This window comes from Pongo pygmaeus, chromosome 7 (assembly GCF_028885625.2).
Source record: "Pongo pygmaeus isolate AG05252 chromosome 7, NHGRI_mPonPyg2-v2.0_pri, whole genome shotgun sequence".
Taxonomy (NCBI): Eukaryota; Metazoa; Chordata; class Mammalia; order Primates; family Hominidae; genus Pongo; species Pongo pygmaeus.
Window position 1 is genome coordinate 132521390 of NC_072380.2, and position 26710 is coordinate 132548099.

Sequence of the window (26710 nt, forward strand, 5' to 3'; positions counted from 1 at the left end):
AGCATAACTAATATTCAGAATTTATTCCATTAAATTATAAAACTGCTTTTTTGGAGTATGTAACGCATTGTATAAATTCAAACTGAGTGCTGGTTAAGTTAGATATAAAATTTATAGTCAGCTTTCATCAGTTCAGGTAAGGTGTTATGTGACAGGGTAGGTACTTAGTATTGAGGCATAAAAGTATGTAAGACATTATCCCTGGTTTAGAGGAGTTATTATAATAAACTGAGGAGAGGCTGGGCGCAGTGGCTGACACCTGTAATCCCAGCACTATGGGAGGCTAGGGCAGGTGGATTACCTGAGGTCAGGAGTTCGAAACCAGCCTGGCCAACATGATGAAACCCTGTCTCTACTAAAAATACAAAAATTAGCCAGGCATGTGGCATCTGCCTGTAATCCCAGCTACTCCAGAGGCTGAGGCAGGAAGATCACTTGAACCTGGAAGATGGAGGTTGCATGAGCCGAGATTGCGCCACTGCACTCCAGCCGGTGCAACAGGCTATCTCTACTAAAGATATGATGAAACCGCGTCTCTACTAAAAATACAATAACCAGCCAGGTGTGGTGGCACATGCCTGTAGTCCCAGATACTTAGGAGGATAGGCAGGAGAATCACTGGAACCCAGGAGGTAGGGGTTGCAGTGAGCCAAGATTATGCCACTGCACTCCAGCCTGGACAACAGAGTGAGACTCGGTTTCAAAAATAAATAAATAAATAAACAGAGTTGAGTAGTAGAATGTGGAGTGGGGAAGTAGAGTATGAAAGCAGGTGAGAGGAGGTCTCTATAATGCTTGTAATATTCTTTGTCTCTAGGTGTAAATTATGTGGGCTTGTTCACTTGTGAAAATTCATCGAACTTTACATTCTGTGCAATTTTCTGTATGTTTTACTTCAATATAAAGTTTTCAAAAAAGAAGGAATCAAGTGAGATGATTATTTTAGAACAGGAGACATGAAAATGAGAGAGAAGAAGGGAGATGTAAGATTGAGGAGGGGTCGGGCATGGTGGCTCATGCCTGTAATCCCAGCACTTTGGGAGGCCAAGGCGGGCGGATCACTTGAGGTTACGAATTAAAGGCCAGTCTGGCCAACATGGTGAAACCCCATCTCTACTAAAAATATAAAAAATTAGGCAGGTGTAGTGGTGAATGCCTGTAATACCAGCTACTGGGGAGGCTGAGGCATGAGAATCACTTGAACCCAGGAGGCACAGGTTGCAGTGAGCAGAGATAGCACCCCAGTGCACTCCAACAAGGGTGACAGAGCAAGACTCTGTCTGAAAAAAAAAAAAAAAAAAAAAAGAAATTAAAGAGGAATGACTAACAGAAAGTAATTTGAAAGAAGTCTAAATTTGGGAGGGAATAAAACTAGTATTTCTTGTTTTACACTAAATGTATGTCTTGCTTATACATAAAAAATGCAATTTAAAAATTAATTGAAATATTTAAGAAACTATAATCTACCTGGTAGAATTTTGATACCCACAAGAGAAAACATGAGCACCTCTCTCTGCCATACTTCCCTCTACACTGGGTACCACAAAATGAAGACCTCCTTTGGGCTGATCCAAAGAAAAATTGATGTGTATCTTCAGGACCTTTAACTCTGCAAAAAATAAACATATACACACATTGATACATAAGTAAGTTACAGTGGTCTATATAATAAAGACAAAGATTTAATGCTGAACATGAAATGGAATTGAGGACTGAGATTTATATGAAAAACCACACTACTTACCCTAGTTTAGACTTTTACCATATGTCTGCCTATATTAACTCAACAGGCTGCTCCTATTGGTTTTCTACCTCCAATCAATTATAACTAATGCTTGTATTATTTTCCCAAAATACACCTTTGGTTACACCATATCCTCCTCTCAACATTTCTGACAATGTACAATGGCTAAAAAGTCCAAAACTCCCACACTGCACACTTAGGCCTTCCAAATCCAACCCCAAACTTACTGATATAGTTTGGCTCTGTGTCCCCACCCAAATCTCATCTTGCAGCTCCCATAACTCCCACGTGGTATGGGAGGGACCCAGTAGGAGGTAATTGAATCACAGGGGCAAGTCTTTCCCATGCTGTTCTTGTGATAGAGAACAAGTGTCACAAGATCTGATGGTTTTCAAAATGGGAGTTGCCCTGCACAAGCTCTCTCTCTCTCTTTTTGCTGGCCGCCATCTGCATAAGACATGACTTGCTCCTCCTTGCCTTCTGCCAAGATTGTGAGGTCTCCCCAGCCATGTGAAACTATAAGTTCATTAAACCTCTTTTTCTTCCTAGTCTCAGGTATGACTTTATCAGCAGCATGAAAATGGACTAATACACTTACTTTTCAAGTTCTTTTTCCTATTACATTATCCCGCAAACTTAACCCTAGGTGACTTTGGGGAGTACAAGGATGAGAAGTAGAGTAGGGAACACCACTCGAGAATTTGCATTATTATCACGTTTTTTGTTATGCTTGATTTCTTCACTATAAACTGCGTTGCTTTCATAAGATTTTAATTTCCCTCTAAGCATTACAATCATATGCACTATCTCCAAACCCTAAAAATGCAATGACGACTTCCACGTCTGTCCCCTAAATTAGGGTAAGTTCCTCCACAAACCCTACCCTGCCCCCAGCACCCACAACAGAAACCAATAAACAAAACAAGAAGTCTTTTACTTCCTTGATTAATTTTTATAAGGCTAAATATGCAAGGCAGAAGCTAATATACAATATTACAATGGCTAAAACTTCAAACAAGACACAAAGAAGGTTTAAAAAGTCTGCAGACTGAGTATCAGGAACCACATGTTTTAGCTTTAACTTCACCAATAATTTGCTAAGTGAAGTTCAGCAGGTCACTCACTCTCATTAGACTTCAGATTACTCTTCTGTAAAAAGAGGGAATTTAACCAGATTTTTTCAGGATCTTTCCTGCTACAAAATGCTGTAATTCTAAACTAATCTGATATTGTGCGGGTTCTATCTATATGATTTTTTAAAAATATTTTTCACGGCCGGGCGCAGTGGCTCACGCCTGTAATCCCAGCACTTTGGGAGGCCAAGGCAGGTGGATCACCTGAGGTCAGGAGTTCAAGACCAGCCTGGCCAACATGGTGAAACCCTGTCTCTACTAAAAATACAAAAATCAGCCAGGCGTGGTGGCGGGAGACTGTAATCCTAGTTACTCAGTGGCTGCGGCAGGAGAATCGCTTGAACTCGGGAGGCAGAGGTTGCAGTGAGCCAAGATTGCGCCATTGCACTCCACCCTGGGCAACAAAAGCGAAACTCCGTCTCAAAAAAACAAAAAAAAATTTTTTTTTTGCTTTAAAAAACAACGGTGAAATAAATTGCTTTTTTCACAGCCCTGAAATGATATTATCCTGTTAGCCAGTGATCTTTAATAAGAAAAAGAGCTTCCAACCCATTCTGTATATTTGAACTGGTTAATTTACAATTTTGACATCATTAGTGTTTTCTTGTTTTTTTGTTGTTGTTTTTTTAGACGGAGTCTCACTCTGTTGCACAGGTTGGAGTGCAGGGGTGCGATCTCAGCTCACTGCAATCTCCACCTCCCGGGTTCAAGCAATTCTCCTGCCTCAGCCTCCTGAGTAGCTGGGATTACATGCGCCCACCACGCCTGGATAATTTTTGTATTTTTAGTAGAGACGGGGTTTCGCCATGTTGGCCAGGCTGGTCTTGAACTCCTGATCTTAGGTGATCCACCCGCCTCAGCCTCCCAAAGTGCTGGGATTACAGGCATGAGCCACCATGCCTGGCCAGCATCATTAGTTTTCATGTAAAATTCTCTAGTCTCTGAATCTAACATGATTTTAGTGTACAGTCAATATACTCTTGGTGCTTTACCATCAACATGTTTCCATAGCTCTGATGGAACCTTTATGCAAAGTTCTCCATTTCCTGCATCAGGGTCCACAGCACTAACTGCAGCTGCATAAGCATTGGAAAAATAATTGAGGTTTCTCCTGGGGGAAAAAAAAGAGCCAACTTTTAATAATAAGCCATATATCTTACCAAGCATTTTCTTTTTCTTTTTTTTTTTTAGATGAAGTCTCACTCTGTTGCCCAGGCCAGAGTTCAGTGGCACCATCTCAACTCACTGCAACCTCCACCTCCAGGTTCAAGCATTCTCGTCCCTCAGCCTCCCAACTAGCTAGGATTACAGGCACCCACCACCACAACCAGCTAATTTTTATATTTTTAGTAGAGATGGTGTTTCACCATGCTGGTCAGGCTGGTCTCGAACTCCTAACCTCCAGTGATCCATTCATCTTGGCCTCCCAAAGCGCTGGGATTACAGGCATGAGCCACCAGGCCTGGCCTCTGAGCATTTTCTTAAATATCATTTGATACCAATTATTTGTAAGCATTTTATCTTCTTATATAATTTCTAAGAACACTCTTTAGCCAAGTAATGGTTTGTTCTACTCACCATGTTAAAAACTATTAATCTATGAATACAACAGAATATATATTCTACTCACCAAGTTACATGACTATTATTATGACTATCACATTCTTCATTAATTTTGGAATGCCAAAGCAACTATACTTTTTTGATACAAATGTAAAGAATACATGAAGCACTGAATAAATAATTATTTCCTATCAATGTGGCAAAAAATTGAATGGATTCAACAAGCTTTATAATTTGACAAAAATTAAGATGTCTAAAACAAATCAGGATGGGACTCAGTTCCTCAAAATGTAATAGCACCTACCTCCACCCATTAGTGCATCACAATGTAAGCTTAATGAAGCAGAGAATTTTCAGCAGGCTCACTGTTATATTCACTATGTCAGGAGAGACTACTACATAAGTATTTGTTCCATAGTTATCTGACCTTATTTCCCATTTGATGAAAACAATATGATGAAGTCTTATGGAAACATGAAAATGTTGTTCTCAACTGGTTTTTAAATTGTACTCCATAAAAGCAACTTATATGTGTACATATACACATATTACATTTCCTCACTGAAATTAGTTTAAAAAAATATGAAAGAAATGAAAGACGGGAAAAAGATACGGAATGGGAAGGGCAAGAATACAAGATGAAATACACAAACACCATGAGCCACATCCTCGTTGTACAACTTTATGTCTGCCATCCTGCCATTAGGTGTAGCCACAAGGTGAAATTAGTGACATTCCCATAGCTTAATAATTTTTTCATCTAGTTAAAAGACAAGTTTTAGCTGGACATGGTGGCTCATGCCTGTAATCCCAGCACTTTGGGAGTCCGAGGTGGTGGATCACCTGAGACCAGGAGAGTTCAAGTCCAGCCTGGCCAATATGGTGAAACCCTCTCTACTAAAAATACAAAAATTAGCCAGGCATGGTGGTGCATGCCTGTAATCCCAGCTACTCGGGAGGCTGAGGCACGAGAATCGCTAGAGCCTGGGAGGCAGAGGTTGCAGTGAGCTGAGGTTGCACCACTGCACTCCAACCCGGGCAAGAGTGAGACTTTTTCTCAAAAAAATTAAAAAATAAAAATAAAAAGACAAGTTCTACACACTCTACGGAATAATTAAAGGAAAAATAAAATGAGAAAAGCCATTAAAGAAACATTAAGGCTACAGACTCTTAACTTGACAGAGGCCATTCCCTCTCCATCTTCTTCAATCTCTCTACCAATTAGGAAGGATATAATATAACTATGGCTTTAACAACTATTCAAGGTAACAACTACAAAGCACAGAGTTCTGGAAGTGAAAAGACTTCTCAATATATTTTAATAATTTCTTTCTGTTAGATAAACATTGTTGACAATGACAATGAACACTGACATTCCAAAAACGTTCAGAGCATCTTCACCAGTAGATCCCATCTCAAGAAACCACTTTCTTTGCTCATCCGTAAGCAGCAACTCCTCCATCCATTAACGTTGTATCATGAGACTGCAGCAATTCAGTCTTACCTTTAGGATCCACTTCTAATTCTAGTTCCATTGCTATTTCTACCACAACTGCAGTTACTTCCTTCTCTAAACCCCTCAAAGTCATCCATGAGGTTTGGAATCAACTTCTTCCAAACTCTTGTTCATGTTGATGTTCTGACCTTCTCCCTAAATCATGAATGTCCTTAATGGCATCCAGAATGGTGAATCCTTTTCAGGGTTTCAACTGACTTTGTCCATATCCCTCAGAGGAATCACTATCTATGGCAACTATCGCCTTATGAAATGCGTTTCTTAAATAATAAGACTTGAAAGTAGAAATTACTCTTTAATCCATAGGCTGCAGAATAGATGTTATGTTAGCACACATAAAAACAGTATTAATCTCCTAGTACATCTCCATCGGAGCTCTTGGGTAACTAGGTGTCTTGTCAATAAGTAGTACCATATTGAAAGGACTCTTCTTCTGACCAGTAATCTCAACAGTGGGCTTAAAATATTCAATTCAGTAAGACATACTGTGAACACCTGTTGTCATCCAGGCTCTGTTGCTTCATTTACAGAGAACAGGAAGAATAGATTTAGCATAACTGTTAAGGGCCGTAGGATTTTTTGGAATGGTAAATGAGCACTGGCTTTAACTTAAAGTTCCCAGCTGCATTAGTCCCTAATAAAAGAGTCAGCCTGTCCTTTGAAGCCAGGCACTGACTTCTTTTTGGCTGGGAAAGTTCCAGATAGCATCTTCTTCTAGCAGAAGGCTGTTTCATCTACATTGAAAATCTGTTGCTTAGTGTAGTAACCTTCATCAAAAACCTTAGCTAAATCTTCTGGATAACTTGCTGCAGCTTCTACATCAGCACTTGTTGCTTCACCTTGCACTTTCATGTTAACAGACAAAGTTTCTTTGCTTAAACCTCATGAACCAGCCTCTCCTAGCTTCAAAATGTTCTTCTGCAGCTTCCTCACCTCTCAGCATTCACAGAACTGAAGAGAGTTAGGGCCTTGCTCTGGATTAGGCTTGGCCTTAAGGGATGGTGTGGCTGGTTTGATCTTCTACCCAGATCTTTAAAACCTACTCCACATCAGCAATAAGACTGTTTCATTTTCTTATCATTTGTGTATTCACTGGGGCAGTACTTTTAATTTCCTTCAAGAACTTTTCCTTTGCAGTCACAACTTAGCTAACTGGGGCCAAGAGGTCTAGCTTTTGGCCCTCCTCCCTAAGCTTAACCATTTCTATAGCTTTTGGTTTAAAGTGAGAGATATGAGACTCTTCCTTTCACTTGCATGCTCAGAGGCCATTGTAGGGTTATTAATTGACCTAATTTCAATATTGTGTGTCTCAGCAAATAGGGAGGCCCGAGGAGGGGGACAGAGACAGGGAACAGCTGGTCCACGGAGTAGTCAGAACACAAACAATGTTTAACATTTAAATTTGCCATCTTATATGGATGCCATCTGTAGCATCCCCAAAACAATTACAATTGTAATATCAAAGATCTCTGATCACAGATTACCTTAACAGATATAATAATGAAAAAGTTTGAAATATTGCAAGAATTACAAAAATGTGACATAGAGACATGAAATGCGCATGTGTTGTTGGAAAAATGGCACCGATAAACTTTCTTGATGTAAGGTTATCACAAACCTTCAATTTGTAAAAACAACAGTATCTGCGAGGCACAATAGAGCAAAGCACAATAAAGGAGGTATGCCTGTGTTTTTTTAAATTATTATACAATTAAAAAAACCACTTTTTGGGGGGTCTACAGTTGTATAAATTTTAACATATGTACAGATTCAGTTAACCACCAAAAGCAGGATATAGAACAGTTCTATCATCCCCAAAAAGTCCCTTATGCTATCCTTTGTGTTAAATAAATGGAATCACATAGAACGCTACCTTTTGAGACTGGCTTGTGTCACTAGGTTTTTGAAATTCATCCAAGTTGTTATATATATTAATAATTTGATCCTTTTGCCATTGAGTGGTATTATATTGTATAGACTGTACCAGTTTGTTGATCCATTGACCAGCTGAAGGGCATTTAGGTTATTTTCATCTTTAGAAGTGTGAAATAAAACTGTTATGAACATTTGTGTACAGATTTTTGTGTGAATATAAGCTCCATCTCTGTAGTACAAATATCTAACAGTGGGACTACTGAGTCATATGGTAAACACATTTAACTTTCTAAAAATCTACAAAACTGTTTCAGAAGAGTTGTACCATTCTGCATTGCCATCAGCAAGATCTGAAAGTGCCAGTTGCTCCAAATCCTTGTCAGCACTTACTTAACACACCATCTAATTTTAAGGACTATTTTATCTATAGAGTATAATTTATTTTCAATAAAATTTCAAAAACATAAAATTTGATGATTGCAAAACTTGTATTCCACCCCAAGTTATCAGGAAAATGCAAAAATAAAATAACTATTGTACAAAAAGAAAGCCAGATTTAAACATTACGTATTAGAGTTATTAGTTTTTTTATGGGAAATTATTTTCATTTAATCTCCTCATTTCCTGAGAAAAGGTGAAGTGGTCCAAATAAAATGAGAGAGTCATTATAAATGGAATCATCTGGGAAGCCAGTCTCAAATAATCTGATGGTTTAGATTTCAATACACAAATCAAATGTTTTCTTTCATAATAACTTCATAGAAGTCAAAAATTACAGTGTAAAATTATAATGTGTTTTCAATTTTCAGAATAATAATGACTACAAAATATTTAATATGTCCTTGCCCTATAACCTCTACCATCCCCATCTCTCAATCCTCCTTACGGAAATGCAACTTAAAGAGAAGAAATGCTATAGAGAGATATTGAAAAATTAGTAAATTAAGGGAATAGATATAATTTTCTCTAAGAATTTTAAATATCCATATTAAATTAATATCATATGATAATCATTTGTCAAATAAAGAACATCTGCCTCTTAAAACTATAGATGCAGATTTTATAAAACTTCAGTTTCAATTATTTGTAAACTTTCCCTCTATTTAAAAAATTTTTTATAGAAGTAAACTTTTATGGAAGTAAATCAGAAAGCTACACACACCCTAGTAAACAGCTCGATAAATTTTCACAAACTGAAAAATTAAAGTAATAAGCCAAAACCACAATGAATAAGGATGACTCTAAAAATAACCAAAACAAAATTTAACCTGGAACCATGACATAAGGCTGCTGAGTGAAAAATTTACCTTACCAGGTTTTCCTATGAAAAAGCCTACGGGTTTCACTGCTTACAAGCTCAAATTTGATCCAACTACAAATGCAACTTCTTTTTTTTTTTCTTTTTTTAAATTTAGAGAGTTTACGTGAGCCAAAGTGACAACAGCTGCTCAGAAGACTCACCCAAGTAACCCTGGATATGGCCTCCATTTAAACTTTGTTGCATGCAAGTTTCTAAAGACAAAAAAGAGGGACAGGAAGTGGGTTGACACAAAACTGTCTGTCAGGGATTCTCAATGGTTTAAAGAAATAACATTGATAAGTGATTGGCTATATATTTTTAAGCTATAGGGTGTGGGTTATAGTATCCTATGTGACATTGTTAGGTTAACTAACTACCTGGGCAATAAATAACAAGCAGTTTCAAGGCATTAATAGATAGCTCAAGACAGTGAGCCGAATGTGATTGCTGCCTCATTTTTTTTTTTTTCAATAGCTTTTTGTGTACAAGTGGTTTTTGGTTACATAGATGAATTTTACAATAGGAATGTCTGACATTTTAGTGTACCTGTTGCCCAAGTAGGGTACATTGTACCCAATATGTCATTTTTTAAATCTCTCCCTCCTCCCTGCTTCTGAGACTCCAATATCCAGACTTCTATCACTCTGTATGTCTTCACATACCCATAGCTTAATCTCGAATAATCTGATGGTTTAGATTTCAACATACAAATAAAAAATGAGAACATATGGTATTTGGTTTTCCATTTCCGAGTTACTTCACTCAGAATACTGGCCTCCAGTTCCAGCCACGTTGCTACAAAAGACATTTCATTATTTTTTTATGGCTGAGTAGTATTCCATGGTTTGTGTGTGTGTGTGTGTGTATATATGTGTATATATATGTGGTGTATGTGTGTGTATATACACACATGTATACATACACACACACACACACCACATTTCCTTTATCCACTCATCAGTTAATATGGACTTAGGCTAGTTCCATATCTTTGCAATTGTGAATTGTGCTGCAATAAACATAGACATGTAGGTGTCTTTTTTGACATAGGGACTTATTTTCCTTTGAATAGATAGCCAGTAGTGAGAACGCTAGATCAAGTGGTAGATCTACTTGAACTCTCCATACTGTTTTCCACACAGGTTGTACTAATTTACGTTCTCACCAGCAGTGTATAAGCATTCCCTTTTTACCATATCCACGCCAACATCTGCGTTTTTTTTTTGTTTTTACTTTTTCATAATGGCCATTCTGGCTGGGATAAGGTGTATGTCATCGTGGTTTTAATTTGCATTTCCCCGATCATTAGTGATGTTGAGAATTTCTTTATATGTGTTGGCTATTTGTATATCTTCTTTTAACAAATGTCTATTCATGTTGCTTTAATGTGTTTTATCTGACATAAAAGAATAGCTACTCCTGCTATCTGATATAAAAGAATAGCTACCCCTTTACCATGAGTCTACAAGAATCCTTATGGGTGTTGGGTGATTCTCTTGAGGACAGTGGATATTTGGTTTGTGATTTTTAATCCTAAAACAACTTTTAAAAGGCAAATGAGTTTCAAGCTACTAGAAATACTATATCTAGATAAAGGACAAAATGGATCTATTGGAATGTATATACTGATTAGTCCAAATAGGGAGAACCATATCTAGAGTTCTGGGATTACCACATTTAAGAAAACACAGTATCAAATCTGAGATTATCCAGGGAAGGACAAAGAGGATGGAAATAAATTGAGAAAGAGTTTCTAACATGAGGAATGGTTGAGAGTAATCTCAATAATCCTGTAGCCTGAAGAAGAGAAAACTTAGGGAAAAGGTATTTATTTAATTAGGATTAAGTTTGTGACTATTAAGGCAAAACGAACTGTAGCTCAATGTAATAAAGAACTTTCCAGCATTTAGAAATAATGAAAGGGGTGTGTTAAAATATAATGAGGACCAGGCATGGTGGCTCATGCCTGTAATTGCGGCACTTTGGGAGACCAAGGCAGAAGGACCACTTGAGGCCAGGAGTTCAAAACCAGTTTAGGCAACATAGTGAGACCATGCATCCAGTAAAAAATAAAAAACAGATTAATTAACCGAACGTGGTGGCATGCACACATTGTTCCAACTACTTGAGAAGCTAAGGTAGATGATGGCTTGAATGCAGGAGTTCAAGGCTGCAGTAAGCTATGATCACACCACCACATTCCAGCCTGGGTGACAGAGCAAGGCTCTGTCTTTAAAAATAAAAAAATAAAAAAAATAAGAAAAACATATTACGAGCCCTGCCGAACTGGAAGTATTCAAGTAGAAGATGAAATAGTAAGGCTTCATGTTGAAGTTTAAACTAAATGAACTGTAATGTCCCTCCAACTCTAAGATAACTTAATTCTAATACTAATAAACCAACTGGCAGTACAGCATTGTAGCTGAGTTAAACTATTGCTATTACTTAATCATAATCAATAAGGGAATTACAAATTTCTATTAAGTGACATTAATGAAACAAGTTTAAACTCCATGTAGAAGTCTGCATTAAAATATAGAATCTACAAAATCTTAAAAAAAAACCACAGCAATTTAAAAAAATCATTGTAACTGGATAACTACTTCATTTATATACTAAAATAGATAATTTCATTTCCGCTGCCCCTCCTTGGTGGAAATTAAACTCATTTTTGACACTGAAAAGTTGGGACATTTCAAGTAAAATAAAAAAGGGCTTCTCGGCTGGATGTGGTGGCTCATGCCTGTAATCCCAGCACTCTGGGAGGCTGAGGCAGGTGGATCACGAGGTCAGGAGTTCAAGACCAGCCTGGCCAATGTCGTGAAACCCTGTCTCTACCAAAAATACAAAAAAAAAAAAAAAAAAAAAAATTAGCCGGGTGTGGTGGTGCGTGCCTGTAGTCCCAGCTACTAGGGAAGCTGAGACAGGAGAATCGCTTGAACCCAGGAGGTGGAGGCTGCAGTGAGCCGAGATCATGTCACTGCACTCCTCCAGCCTGGGCGACAGAGCAAGACTCTGTCTTAAAAAAAAAAAAAAAAAAGTGGGGTGGGGTGGGTGGCTTCTCAAAGTGGCAAAGCCTCCCAGGTGAGGTGGCTCATGCCTGTAATCCCAGAACTTTGGGAGGCCAAGGCAGGCAGATCACAAGGTCATGAGTTCGAGATCAACCAGACCAATATGGTGAAACCCTGTCTCTACTAAAAATACAAAAATTAGCCAGGTATGGTGGCGAATGCCTGTAATCCCAGCTACTCGGGAGGGCGAGGCAGGAGGATCACTTGAACCTGGGAGGCGGAGGTTGCAGTGATCAGAGATTGCACCATTGCACTCCAGCCTGGACGACAGAGCGGGACTTGGTCTTTTTTTTTTTTGAGAGGGAGTCTCACTCTGTCGCTCAGGCTGGAGGGCAGTGGCTGGATCTCTGCTCACTGCAAGCTCCGCCTCCCGGGTTCACGCCATTCTCCTGCCTCAGCCTCCCGAGTAGCTGGGACTACAGGCACCTGCCACCACACCTGGCTAATTTTTTGTATTTTTAGTAGAGACGGGGTTTCACCGTGTTAGCCAGGATGGTCTTGATCTCCTGACCTTGTGATCCGCCCGCCTTGGCCTCCCAAAGTGCTGGGATTAAAGGCGTGAGCCACTGCGCCCCGCCGAGACTTGGTCTTAAAAAAAAAAAAAGAAAAGAAAAAGAGGCAAAGCCTATCTAGGAACAAAACAAAGAGGAAAAACAGCTAGGTTACCCATCCACAGAGAGTTTCTCTGACAAAGTCTACATTTAACTTTTTCTAAGAAAAGAGAAGTACAGCAAAAACGAAAACACCAAAGTGTAGCTCCTGTGGAGACAATCTACAATCTATCTACAATTCATAAGATTCACACACAAAATGTATGTAGAAAAACTTCAAGTGCTGAATTATTTTATTGACAAATAGTAAAGCAAAAAGACAGCTGCTTATATATGTTACATAACCAATGTTTTTAAATTGTTAGTATACGTAATGTAACATGTCAGCTAACAGTTGGATAAAATAGATAGAAATGCCTTTCAGCCTCTTATCCAAGTGTTTCTTTTCCTTATATTCCTCTACAGTTCAAAGGAGCTGAATCTCAACCATTGTAAGCACACTCTTTTTTTTTTTTTTTTTTGAGACAGAGTCTGACTTTGTCGCCCAGGCTGGAGTGCAGTGGCACGATCTCAGCTCACTGCAAGCTTCGCCTCCCAGGTTCACGCCATTCTCCTGCCTCAGCCTCCCAAGTAGCTGGGACTACAGGCACCCACTACTACATCCGGCTAATTTTTTGTATTTTTTTTTTTAGTAGGGACGGGGTTTCACTGTGTTAGCCAGGATGGTCTCAATCTCCTGACCTCGTGATCTGCCCGTCTCGGCCTCCCAGAGTGCTGGGATTACAGGCGTGAGCCACCGCACCAGGCCTGTAAGCACACTCTTTCAATCAAAAATAGGGAGGGCATAGCACCTTAACTTTAAAACAAATAATAAGAAAATGTGATTAAATAGTACTTCTTTCGGTGTTAAGACATACTTGTACGTAAAATCAATGGTAAAATCAAATTTACCACTGAATTTGATGTTTCACTTTTAATTTCAAAACTGCCATATTTAATTTCTGTTTTAGCTTTATTGGTTCACTAAAGAAAGTTATTTTAGAAATAAGTAACAGAAGCATCTAGGAGCATGCTAAAGGCCTTAGCCATCTGCCTTTCCCAAAGTTCTCTTTAAAAATAACATCTTTCACTTGTCTTTTTCACATCTAACTGCCAATAAACATAATATTTCTTCTGAATAATTGGTGTGTTTTTGTCATGTCTTATGAATCTTAAAAACCCTCTTTGCTATGGCAATCAGAAATATAAGACACAAATCTGCAGTTTTCCTCTAGGAATTGTGCAGTAAGTTAATAGTGAGTATCCACCATCCTATACTTGTTTATCTTTCATGTTAATTTCATTAGCTACTTTCTAAAACTTTTGTCTAATAAAACTCTAAAATAAATTTGAAATTCTTTTTGAATAATTCAGAGGATAAACAAAGCAAAAATATTGAAAATCACCTCTCTTAAAGAGTAATCAAGATTCTAAAGCTAAGCAAAAAAGCAGGGATAGTCAAGCATAGTAGACAATTATTAGTCAAGCATTTACTAAGTGGCCATGATCAACAGAGCTATGGTTCTAGTTGAATGAAAAACTTTAAATACATTCCACCTTTCCCAATTTCCTAGCCTAACCTTTGAAAAGACTCTCTTTTATAACTTCCTTTTCATTCTTTATATTATAAATATAATATATATACAGGTCTGTGGCCTGTTAGGAAACAGGCCACACAGCAGGAGGTGAGTAGCGGGTGAGCAAGCATTACCTTTTGAGCTCTGCCTCCTGTCAGATCACCAGCAGCACTAGATTCTCACAGGAGCCCAAACTCTACTGTGAACTGCGCATGCAAGAGATCTAGGTCGCACACTACTTATGAGAATCTAATGCCTGGTGGAAGTTTCATCCAAAACCCCCTCTGCCCCCCTGGTCTGTGGAAAAACTGTCTTCCATGAAACCGCTGATTTAGAACACTAAAAGTAATGAGGCATCTTCCATTATCACTAGAGAAAAATTTTAGGGGATATCATCAAAATAAAAAGAGCAAAGTAAAGCTTGCTTCCTTAACAGACCAGGAGCCCTGTCATTACACTTAACAGATTATCTGGAGACCTGGGCAGCAACAACAAATTATTAGTAAAAAAGATGTACAGACACTGTCTTTTGTGACTGACAAACAGGCATCTTACCCTATTATCAAATGCAGAGTTCTAGGCTGGATAGGGTGGATATTTTGGCCTTCTGGCAAGGTAATGGGTCCTCTATCTGCTCTTTACCAGGTGACCTTTCCATTTATTAGTGGTGTATACTAACTTCCCCAAAGGTAGAAGTTTTTGTTTTTGTTTTCTGGGGGGAAAGGGATGCAGATAATTTTGTAATAAGTCTTTTCATGTCAGTTCTACAAATGTGGCTTTAAAAGCAATGTAATTTCAACAACTCACCTTTGTGAAATGGAAAGTTACAGGAGTAAATCAGGGATTCCCTGAATTTTTCCAATCCCATTTGTGTATCTCCTCTCTAAATGTGAAAGATTTTAAACCAATGATTATTGGGACCATAAATACGTCTAAAAATAAGCCTCCCTTCTAAACCTTTGCAATTGCTTATGGCAGTGGTTCTCAAGCTTCGGTCTGTATCAGAATCACCTGGCAAGCTTGTTGAAACACAAACTGTAGGAGCCTACCCACAATTTCTGATTCAGTAGGTCTGGGGTATTGCTTGAGAACTGGCTGGTCGAACAAGTTCCCAGTTGATGCTGATGCTTGTCTGGGAATCACACTTTAAGAACTGCTGCCTTAAGGCATTATACATCTAGACTAGTTAAAACACCATCTTGACTAAAAAGTTTATGATAAAGTTTTGGCATCCTACCCCAAAACACAAAGAATCACAGAAATGATATAACCCAATGTTATCAAAGCTTTGAAAAAGCAAGTGCCCTCAACTGTACTTGATAGTATTTAAAGTAGTAGAAATTTAAATACTTGGGCACAATCAGGTAAAATACTGAAAACAGCCATTAGAAATGAAAAGTAAAATAATCAAAGGGAAAAAAATTTGTATGTGACAAAACATTCACTCACTACTTATGACTGCAAAATGTCAAACAACTGGAGAATAATTATACAAACTATAGTACACTGAGCAAATGGAGTATTATTTAACCACAAAGATGACAAAAAATGAAGCCCACACACACACACACACACAGAAAATGGAAACAAAGTATGAAAAAGTACAACATAAAACTGGTAACAGCAATATATGTTTAATGATAAAAATCAGAAGTAGCCTCAATAGATGTAGTATTTATCTAAGGTGAAGAAACGAGCTACTTTAGAACTAATATGTTTATAAGATAGTTTAATGCAGTCAATTTCATTAGCTACTTCCTAAAACTTTTTTATAGAATATTTTAAAGTAGCCTCTGGTCTACAGATTACAGTGACCATCTAACCCACTGAAAATTACTTTCAAAATTTATGAAGTAAATAGTTAAGAAAAACATTGAAAGTAAAAAAAATGACTAAGAAAATCTAATTAAAGTTCCCAGATAATACTTCCTTAAAGTTTTAACATGAAGAAGGGAAACTTAGTAACTACATTGGGCACAGCTAGTAAAATCACTTGAACCAAATGTACAGAGTGGTAAAACAGATAAAGATTGGGATTCAAAGCCTATTAACGATCTAAAAAAAAAATACTTTGAGAAAAACTAATCCAATCATTAAAAACATTTTTTCAAAACTGTTAAAAATAGTGACTTTTAAAGTGCATAACTTACTGTTTTGATTCACTGTGACAAACTTCCAAGGTTGGGTCATTATAAATAAAAGCAGCCTCTAAATCATTGATCCTTACTCGGTATATTCTACACTGTTTGCTGTTCAACTTGATTCTATTCAAGTTTGCAACTGTGGGAAATATAGTCAGTTCCACAAATCCCTGTAAAGACAGAGAATAACAACTTCATTATAAAGACTGGTATGTTTCAGAATATATTTCTTTTATTTTTACCACTTGTACAAATATTATACTCCAGAGACAAAATCCCAAATAACTACATACATACATATGCTCTCCAAGTATCTTAATTTCAAACATGATTGTCCTAGTGACTGAATGGGTGTGAGTTATGTATACTTTATCATCCTGGTGGTTCATATTCACTATCAGTGAAAATTAGGCAGTCAGAAAAAAGTAAAAGGGCTCGCTACTCTCAAAAACCAGAATTTCTAAACAGACTAGGACCTAAAAAGGGAAGAAGAAAAAAATGACGGAGCAGAAAGAGAATCAAAACCAGAAGGTTGATGAGTGAAAGAACATGGCAGAAAAAAAAAGGGGTAAAAAATTATACCACTGAAGCTAACAAGTATGAGTTTCTGCTCATGAGTAAATTAGGACAGGTAAAACGGCAAGAGCTACAAAAGATACCAAGGCAGGTAGGAAAAATCTGCTGCTATATCCAGGAGCAGCAAATACATCACAGTGTTCAATCACTTCCTATCAAGTAGTCCAGAGGCCATATGTAGTTCTACCATGTTAGCTGTATGGTAGCAATGTCTCTGTATCCAACACATGAAAAACAGTCAAATACAGACTGCCCACCACCCTCTTGTATTGAATCAATGGGAAAGACGAACAGATGAAATACAGAATATATGTCGATTGATTTTAATATCCTGGGTTGAAAATTGATGTACTCAAACATAAAACAAGGGAGGGCATGAAACAGCAATATTTCAGGGGCTCCAACGTGAAGAGAAAAATTTCAGAGGCTATAACAGAAATATCTAAGACAAAATTCAGACAGCAACCATAGAGGACTAGATTATAATGGCTGCTACCATGTACCAGACATTATACTAGATACTTTCCTATGTTCCCTCTAATCTTAATACCAACTCTAAGAGACAAGTACTACTTTATACTTTCTACAGAGAAGCTACAAATACTACTGTACAGTATAAAAAAAGTTAACTTTTTACAGATAAGATAACAAAGGCAAAAAAATTAGGTCAGTAATAAGTACAGACTAGAGATTCAAACACAACTAAATAATTCCAAACAATTCCCACTATGCCATAATGCCTGTGGGTACAAGGGTTTTAAATAATATGCAAGAATTGTTTTTAGGTAACATTTAGTCCAACCGCTCAAGAAAGCCTAGAGATTCTGTAGCCCCTTTGTTCTCAATTCCCAAGTAAGAGGAGAGCCATACACTCTTAAATTAGAATAATCTGCACATATCTGTGAGTTAGAAACACAGAGAACAAAAGAGCAAAGGCCAAAATAAAGTTGATAAAGATTCTGTGTTTAAAGGTGTAAACTATGAGCTGCTGTAGGAAGGAAGATCAGAATTCCTTTTAATTGGCATATCTGTCATCCAATGACCATTCTAAATTTAAATAAGCTTGGATCAGCTGAAAGATAAGATTTAGAACCAAGACAACTACAAAACAAAAGATTAAAGAAAGTACTGTCAACTGCTACTTGGGTGGGACATAAGAACAGCATCTGGCTTTCTAAACTCTGGTAACAATAATAGATTAATGAAATGTATTTCAGGAAGATAGGAAAAGCCCAGTCTCCTTGCACCATCAGGCCTCTGCCACCACCTAGGGCTCTAACCTACACCTGCCTGAAACATTCAGACCCATTAACCTCTACAAGTCTTCAATCTCTGCTGCCCTTAGCCACTGGCATAACTGCAAGCCCCTCAGGTCATCTAGCTTCTCACCCCTTGCTTCTTGCTCTCTCCCCACCACTTCACAGATAACCATTCTCCTGGAGCCCACGCTCCATTTTAAACATTTCCCCTGTGCTTTTCAACCTTTTCTAAAACTCCCTCTCCACCCTCTTGCCTTAAATGAAATGGTTCCTGAATCCTCCTAGACAAGAAGCTACTTACTCTCCCATTCACTATAAACGAGGGTAGTGGAAAATAGGCATTCTCCTAGTTTCCACGACTACTTCTGGGCCACTTATAGGATTTTATTTAATGTACACTACGAGGTTAAGGACAGTGTAGTGTCACCGTGAAAAGCAGGTGTTCTGGAGGTAGACTCCCTGTATTCAAATCGTAGCTCTACCACTTAGTAACTGTATGATCTTGGGCTAGTAACTCCAGCTCACTGTGCCTCAGTTTCCTCATAAAAAATGACATTATTGGCCTATTAGTGTTATTATGACAACCAAACAGCCAGGCATGGGCTCACGCCTGTAATCCTAGCACTTTGGGAGGCTGAGGCAGGAGGACTGCTTGAGTCCAGGAGTTCAGAACCAGTCTGGTCAACATAGCAAGACCCTATCTCTACAAACTATTAAAAAATTAGCCAGGCATGGTGGCTGTAGTTCCAGTTACTGGGGAGGCTGAGGTGGAAGGATTGCTTGAGCCTGGGAGGTTGAGGCTGCAGCGAGTCGTGATTGTGACATGGGTGACAAAGCAAGATCACATCTCAAAAAACAAAGACAACTGAAAAACTTACATGGAAAACACTTAAAATTATAGCTGGCATCTAGTATATGCTTAATAAATGCTTTTGTTATTCTTTTCTGTTTATCCTTTGTGTTCATTCTATACAGGTACACCATCCTTTATGCTTCTTCATTAATACCTATGAAATTCCCCAACATTTGCTGAAGGCTCATACTCTTGCCTTTTTTTTCTTTTTTTTCAGAGACAGGGTGTTGCTCTGTCACCCAGGCTGGAGTGCAGTGTAGCAATCATGGCATACTGCAGCCTCAACCTCCCAGGCTCAAGTGATCCTCCCACCTCAGCCTCCAGAGTAGCTGGGGACTACAGGCATGCACTACCACACCTGGTTAATTAAAATTTTTTTTCTCTAGAGACGTGTCTTATCATGTTGCCCAAGCTGGTCTAGAACTTCTGGCCTCAAGTGACCCTCCTATCTCAGCCTCCGAGAGCACTAGGATTACAGGTATAAATACTGCAACTGGTCACATACTCTTCTTTTGTAACACATGTCTGCCATCACTCTAAGTGACTTGAATATAGATGTGTCTGATCCATCCAATAAAACTGCCTCAAAGTTCCTTGACCTCAATTCCTACAATCTTCACTTCCATCCAGGAAGAATCAAGATCACACTCTGAAAAGCACTTCATCACTGCTTAGAACTGCTCTGATGCTGACATTGTGAACTCAAATGTCCACAATGCCTCTCCTCACCCCTCTCACTACTTCTCTCCCAGTCCTCCTGTTCAACTGCCTGAAATCCTCCTGTCCTTGACTTCTTCCAGTTTCTCACCACAATCTTCTTGGCACTCCTGGGGCTTTTTTCCCTTCACTCTAAATCCTTAAATTCAACCACTCCTCTGCCAACTACCAATTATCTTGCCCCTTTGTTTCACGTACCCATCTTTCCCTTCTGTTTAAGAATGATATATCCAATGGTCCTTTAGCAACCACTCCCCACAATATCCTCATAAATATCACTGTTTTTCTCTCTCCTATAATTACAATCTTTCCTTTCTGTAGAATTTTTTCCTGTGCCTATAAATATGTTCAAGACTCAAGGTTTTAAATGCCTTTAGATCTATGCTACCCTCAAATGAATTTTTTGCCATTTTTCCCACACCTTCAAAAGAGAAATTCTTGAAAAGGTAGAATATGTTCACTGTTCCAACTCTCTCTTCCATTCAGTACACTATGACTTATGCAGTCATCATTCCACTGAAGTTACCTGATACGGTTTGGCTGTGTCCCCACCCTAATCCCATCTTGAATTCTCATGTGTTGTGGGAGAGACCTGGTGGGAGGTAACTTAATCATGAGGGCAAGTCTTTCCGTGCTATTCTCGTAAAGTGACTAAATCTCATGAAATCTGATGGTTTGAAAAACGGGAATTTTTCTGCACAAGCTCTTTTTGCCTGCTGCCATCCACGTAAGATATGACTTGCTCCTCCTTGCCTTCTGCCATGATTGTGAGGCTTCCCCAGCCACATGGAACTGTAAGATCTCCATTAAACCTCTTTCTTTGTAAACTGCCCAGTCTCAGGTATGTCTTTATCAGCAGCATGAAAACTAACACAGTAAACTGCTAACAATAGAGTGGGGTGCTGCTAAAAAGTTACCTGAAAATGTGGAAGTGACTTTGGAACTAGGTAATAGGCAGAGGTTGGAACAGTTTAAATGGCTCAGAAGAAGACAGGAAAATGCAGGAAAGTTTGGAACTTCCTATAGACTTGTTGAATGGCTTTGACCAAAATGCTAATAGTGATATGGACAATAAGGCCCAGGCTGAGGTGGTCTCAGATGGAGATGAGAAACTTGTTGGGAACTAAAGCAAAGGTGACTCTTGTTGTGTTTTGGCATAGAGACTGGCAGCATTTTGCTCCTGCCTTAGAGATTTGTGGAACTTTGAACTTGAGAAAGATGATTTAGGGTATCTGGTAGAAGAAATGTCTAAGCAGCAAAGCATTCAAGAGGTGACTTAGGTGCTGTTAAAGGCATTCCATTTTATAATGAAAGTAGAGCATAAAAGTGTGGAAAATTCACAGCCCGACAATGACAGAAAAGAAAATCCGGGCTGGGCATGGTGGCTTACACCTGTAATCCCAGCACATTGGGAGGCTGAGGCAGGTGGATCACGAGGTCAGGAGTTCAAGACAAGCCTGGCCAAGATGGTGAAACCCCATCTCTACTAAAAATACAAAAAATTAGCCAGGCGTGGTGGTGGGTGCCTGTAATCCCAGCTACTCAGGAGGCTGAGACAGAGAATTGCTTGAACCCAGGAGGTGGAGGTTGCAGCGAGCTGAGATTGAGCCACTGCACTCCAACCTGGGGGACAGAGCAAGACTCCGTCTCAAAAAAAAAAAAAAGAAAAAAGAAAAAAGAAAATCCCATTTTCTGAGGAGAAGTCCAAGCTGGCTACAGAAATTTGCATAAGTAACAGGGAGCTGAATGTTAATCCCCAAGAAAATGGGGAAAATGATGTCTCCAGGGCATGTCAGAGGTCTTCACACAGCCCCTCCCATCACAGGCCCGGAGGCCTAGGAGGAAAAAGTGGTTTTGTGGGCCAGGCCCAGGGTCCCCACGTTGTGTGCAGCCTAGGGACTTGATGCCCTGCATCCTAGCCACTCCAGCCAGGGCTGAAAGGGGCCAACTTAGAGCTTGGGCCGTAGTTTCAGATGGTACAAGCCTCAAGCCTTGGCAGCTTCCATGTGGTGGCGAGCCTGAGAGTGCAGAGAAGTCAAGAATTGAGGTTTGGGAACCTCTACCTAGATTTCAGAAGATGTATGGAAATGCCTGGATGCCCAGGCAGAAATTTGCTGTAGAGGTAGGATCCTCACAGAGAACCTCTCCTAGGCCAATGCAGAAGAGAAATGTGGTGTCAGAGCCCCCACACAGGGTCCCTACTGAGGCACCGCCTAGTGGAGCTGTGAGAAGAGGGCCACCATCCTCCAGACCCCAGAATGGTCCACTGACAACATGCATCGTGCACCTGGAAAAGCTGCAGACACTCAACGCCATCCAGTCAAGGCAGCTGGGAGGCTGCAACCTGCAAAGTCTCAGAGGCAGAGCTGCCCAAAACTATGGGAACCTACCTCTTGCATCAGCATGACCTGGATGTGACATGGAGTCAAGGGAGATCATTTTGGAGCTTTAAGATTTGACTGCCCTGCTGGATTTCAGACTTGCATGGGGCCTGTAGCCCCTTTGTTTTGGTTAATTTCTGCCATTTGGAATGGCTGTATTTACCCATTGCCTGTACTCTCATTGTATCTAGGAAGTAACTAACTTGCTTTTGATTTCACAGGCTCATAGGCGGAAGGGACTTGCCTTGTCTCAGATGAGACTTAGGACTGTGGGCTTTTGAGTTAATGCTGAAATGAGTTAAGATTGTGGGGGACTGTTGGGAAGTTATTATTGGTTTTGAAATGTGAGGACTTAAGATTTGGGAGGGGCCAGGGGCGGAATGATACAATTTGGCTGTATCCCCACCCAAATCTCATCTTGAATTCCCATGCGTTGTGGGAGGGACCCAGTGGGAGGTAACTGAATCATGGGGGCAAGTCTTTCCTGTGCTGTTCTAATGATAGTAAGTCCCATGAGATCTGATGGTTTTTTTGTTTGTTTGTTTTTATGAGATGGAGTCTGGCTCTGTCACCCAGGCTGCAGTGCAGTGGTGCAATCTTGGCTCACTGCAAGCTCCGCCTACTGCGTTCACGCCATTCTCCTGCCTCAGCCTCCCGAGTAGCTGGGACTACAGGCACCTGCAACCACACCTGGCTAATTTTTTTTTTTTTTTTTGTATTTTTAGTAGAGATGGGATTTCACTGTGTTAGCCAGGATGGTCTCGATCTCCTGACCTCGTGATCTGCCCACCTCGGCCTCCCAAAGTGCTGGGATTACAGGCGTGAGCCACTGTGCCTGGCCCTGATGGTTTTAAAAACAGGAGTTTTTGCAAATACCGCATGTTCTCACTCATAAGTGGGAGTTGAATAATGAGAACACATGGACACAGGGAGGGGAACATCAAAACACCAGGGCCCGTTGCGGGGTGGGGGACTAGGGGAGGGATGATAACATTAGAAGAAATACCTAATGTAGGTGACAAGTTTATGGGTGCAGCTAACCACCAGGGCACGTGTATACCTACGTAACAAAACTGCACGTTCTGCACATGTAACCCAGAACTTAAAAGTGTAATTAAAAAACAAACAAGAAACAACAACAAAAAAAAACGGGAGTTTCTCTGCACAAGCTCTCTTTTTGCCTGCTGCCATCCATGTAAGAGGTGACTTGCTACTCCTTGCCTTCTGCCATGATTGTGAGGTTTCCCCAGCCACATGGAACTGTGAGTTCTCCATTAAACTGCTTTCCTTTGTAAATTGCCCAGTTTCAGGTATGTCTTTATTAGCAGCATGAAAAAGGACTAATACTTTACCCTTGCTACGGTCACTTATGACCAAGATTACTTTCAGTTTTCAAGTTTATATTTACTGTTTACATTTAAAATCAATAACCATTCCATTTCCTCCTTTTTTTTTTTTTCAGATGGAGTTTCATTCTTGTTGTCCAGGCTGGAGTGCAGCGGTGTGATTTCGGCTCACTGGAACCTCCACCTCCTGGGTTCAAGCGACTCTCCTGCCTCAGCCTCCCGAGTAGCTGGGATTATAGGCATCTGCCACCACACTCAGCTAATTTTTTTGTATTTTTACTAGAGACAGGGTTTCACCATGTTGGCCAGTCTGGTCTCAAACTCCTGACCTCAGGTGATCCACCAGCCTTGGCCTCCCAAAGTGCTGGGGTTACAGGCGTGAGCCACCACACCCAGCCTCCTCCTTCTTAAAATATGTTTTTCAGCCAGGTGTGGTGGCTCACACCTGTAATTCCAGCACTTTGGAAAGCCAAAGTAGGGTGGATCACTTGAGCCCAGGAGTTTGAGACCAGCCTAAGCAACATGGCAAAACTCCATCTCTACAAAAAATACAAAAATTAGCCAGGCTGGTGGTACGTGCCTGTGGTCCCAGCTACTCAGGAGGCTGAGGTGGGATAACCACCTGAGCCCAGGGAGGTTGAGGCTGCAGTGAGCTGTGATTGCACCACTGCACTCCAGCCTAGGCAACAGTGAGATCCTGTCTCAAAAAAAAAAGGTTTTCCCTGGTTTCTACAGCCCAAGTGTCAGTTTTCTCAAATATCATGTTCTTCAGATATTTCTCCCTGATGCTCACTTCCTGCTAGATACTCTAAGTGAGCTTTTCCACACCCTTAATGAACAATTGTATATCAAAGGCTCCCAAATTTCTCTCACCATCCTTTATGTGCACAGACATGTAGCCAACTACCCAGTATTCATCTCAATTTAATAACCCCAAAGTGCATGAAATGTAATTTTCTAATCTGACCTATGAATCTTTCCTCTCAAACCTGCTGCTCTTCCCTTCCATACAGAGTAAACATTTGTTTAAACTTACACATTTTATCTTGTACCCTATCATACAGAAGTAGACGGCATGATCAATTGCTGAAGGCTCAGTTACAGCTACAATTGAGAAACCTCCCACAGGATGCTGCCTTAAATTAGTAGACAATGTATCTCTCCTAGCCAAAACAGAACTGGGAACCAAGGGGTGAAAGTTGGAGTGACTATTCTCACTATTACACCAAAAAGGCCATGGAAGGGATTTTTTTTTTTTTTTTTGGAGGTGGGGACAGAGTTTTGCTCTTGTTGCCCAGGCTGGAGTGCAGTGGCACGATCTCAACTCACTGCAACCTCTGCCTCCCGCGTTCAAGTGATTCTCCTGCCTCAGCCTCCCAAGTAGCTGGGATTACAGGTGCCCGCCACCATGCTCAGCTAATTTTTTGTATTTTTAGTAGAGATAGGGTTTCACAATGTTGGCCAGGCTGGTCTCAAACTCCTGACCTCGTGATCTGCCCACCTCGGCCTCCCAAAGTGCTGGGATTACAAGCGTGAGCCACTGCGCCTGGCCAATTCTTGTATTTTTAGTAGAGACAGGGTTTCACCATATTGGCCAGACAGGTCTCGAACTCCTGACCTCAGGTGATCCATCCGCCTTGGCCTCCCAAAGTGCTGGGATTACAGGTGTGAGCCACCGTGCCCAGCCATGGAAGGAATTTTTGCCTCCTGTCTCTGTGACCCCGGGTTCAGCATGTTGAGAGGTCCTGGTGCCTAAGTGAAGAATGCATCCACCAGGGCACATAACTATGATTCCATTCCATTGGAAGTTGAGGCTGCCCCTTGACCACCTTGAGCTCCTCATCCCAAAGAACCAAAAAGCAGAGAAAGGGGTCCTGTTCTGGCTGGAATGAATCATTTCAATTACCAAATAGAAAATTAAAGCTTTGCTATACAACAAGGACAAGAATCACATCTGAAATCTAGAGGATTCCCTCAGATGCCTCTCAGATCCCCCCTAACAGTCCTAGGCAACAGAAACTGCAACAACCCAATAAAGATGTGAACAGCAGTGAAGGTCGTAAAGAAACAAGGGTCTAGGTCATCCCAATAGAAACGTCAGCAAAAGGAAAAGGAAACACCAAAGGGGTGGAGAAATAAAGCAGTATGTATCAACTTCGGCCATGCTACCAGCTAAGAGAAGCAAGGACTGTTACAATTTAGTTTTATACTATTTCTTTCAACCAATTTTCTTTCCACTATCTTGCATAAAATACACTAGAGGTAACTAATATTTTAGGTGGGAACAGGGCTGAACTGTCATCTCTCACACTAACAGAATAGCTCAGGGGTTAGCAAACTCTCTCTTAAAGGGCCAGAGAGAAATATTTTAGGCTTTGTGGGTCACAGTCTCTGTCTCAGCTACTCACCTCTGCCAGTGTAGCTCCAAAACCTCCACACTCAATATGTAAATAAATGGGGATGGCTGTGTTCAAGTAACATTTCACTTAAAAAACAAGTAGTCAGCCATTGCCAACTCTTTCAGTGGCTCACAGGACTTTGTAAGTTCCCCATGTTAGGAGCACTAGCTTTTCACCTCAACCAAAGACAATAGTGGATGTGTTGGGGTTAAAAAGGTAGACTGTTCTGATTATTCTCATTTTGCCCCTCCTGATCTGCTCTCTATCCTACTCAATACCCTACGAGTTGCATTAACTGGGCTCTACCCTTCTGGCTGGGTTGGACCAACAGTTTCCACAAAAAGGAAACTGGAAAACAGAAGGAAAGCAAGTTTATACTAATTACCCCAGATTCCTTTCTGCCAGGCTGCAGGTAAGCAGTAGCTTCATTCTTCTATTAAAAGACACAGGTCCTACAAGGTGACCCATTCCATGGCTACAGTAGGTTCTAGTAACTTCCCCTTCCCTTTGTTGTTTCAGGCCTAGACAACTGTTCCTCACTGTCGATAGCTCAGAGGGTTCCTCCACCTCATGTTGGTTTCTGTTAACTCTGTTCTAAATAGTCCCTTTATTTCCCTCAATTAACTTGTGTGTGTGTGTGTGTGTGTGTATACACACACACGTATATAC

General features: G+C 40.1%; 2 protein-coding genes across 2 annotated transcripts in view; both read right to left on the reverse strand.

Moving 5' to 3' along the window:
- The window catches only part of TAF2 (TATA-box binding protein associated factor 2), a 102399-nt gene that overhangs the window by 72671 nt on the left and 3018 nt on the right, over positions 1–26710 (reverse strand). Inside the window, exons 3-5 of the mRNA XM_054498149.2 lie at positions 16520–16680; positions 3870–3988; positions 1468–1609 (exon numbers count right to left, since the gene is read on the reverse strand). Coding sequence (XP_054354124.1) covers positions 1468–1609; positions 3870–3988; positions 16520–16680 — 422 coding nt within the window. The remainder of the gene's footprint in view (positions 1–1467; positions 1610–3869; positions 3989–16519; positions 16681–26710) is intronic.
- Positions 15177–26710, reverse strand: part of DSCC1 (DNA replication and sister chromatid cohesion 1) — a 37425-nt gene continuing 25891 nt past the window's right edge. Inside the window, exons 11-12 of the mRNA XM_054498151.2 lie at positions 16520–16680; positions 15177–15252 (exon numbers count right to left, since the gene is read on the reverse strand). The gene's annotated coding sequence lies outside the window, so the exon portion shown is untranslated. The remainder of the gene's footprint in view (positions 15253–16519; positions 16681–26710) is intronic.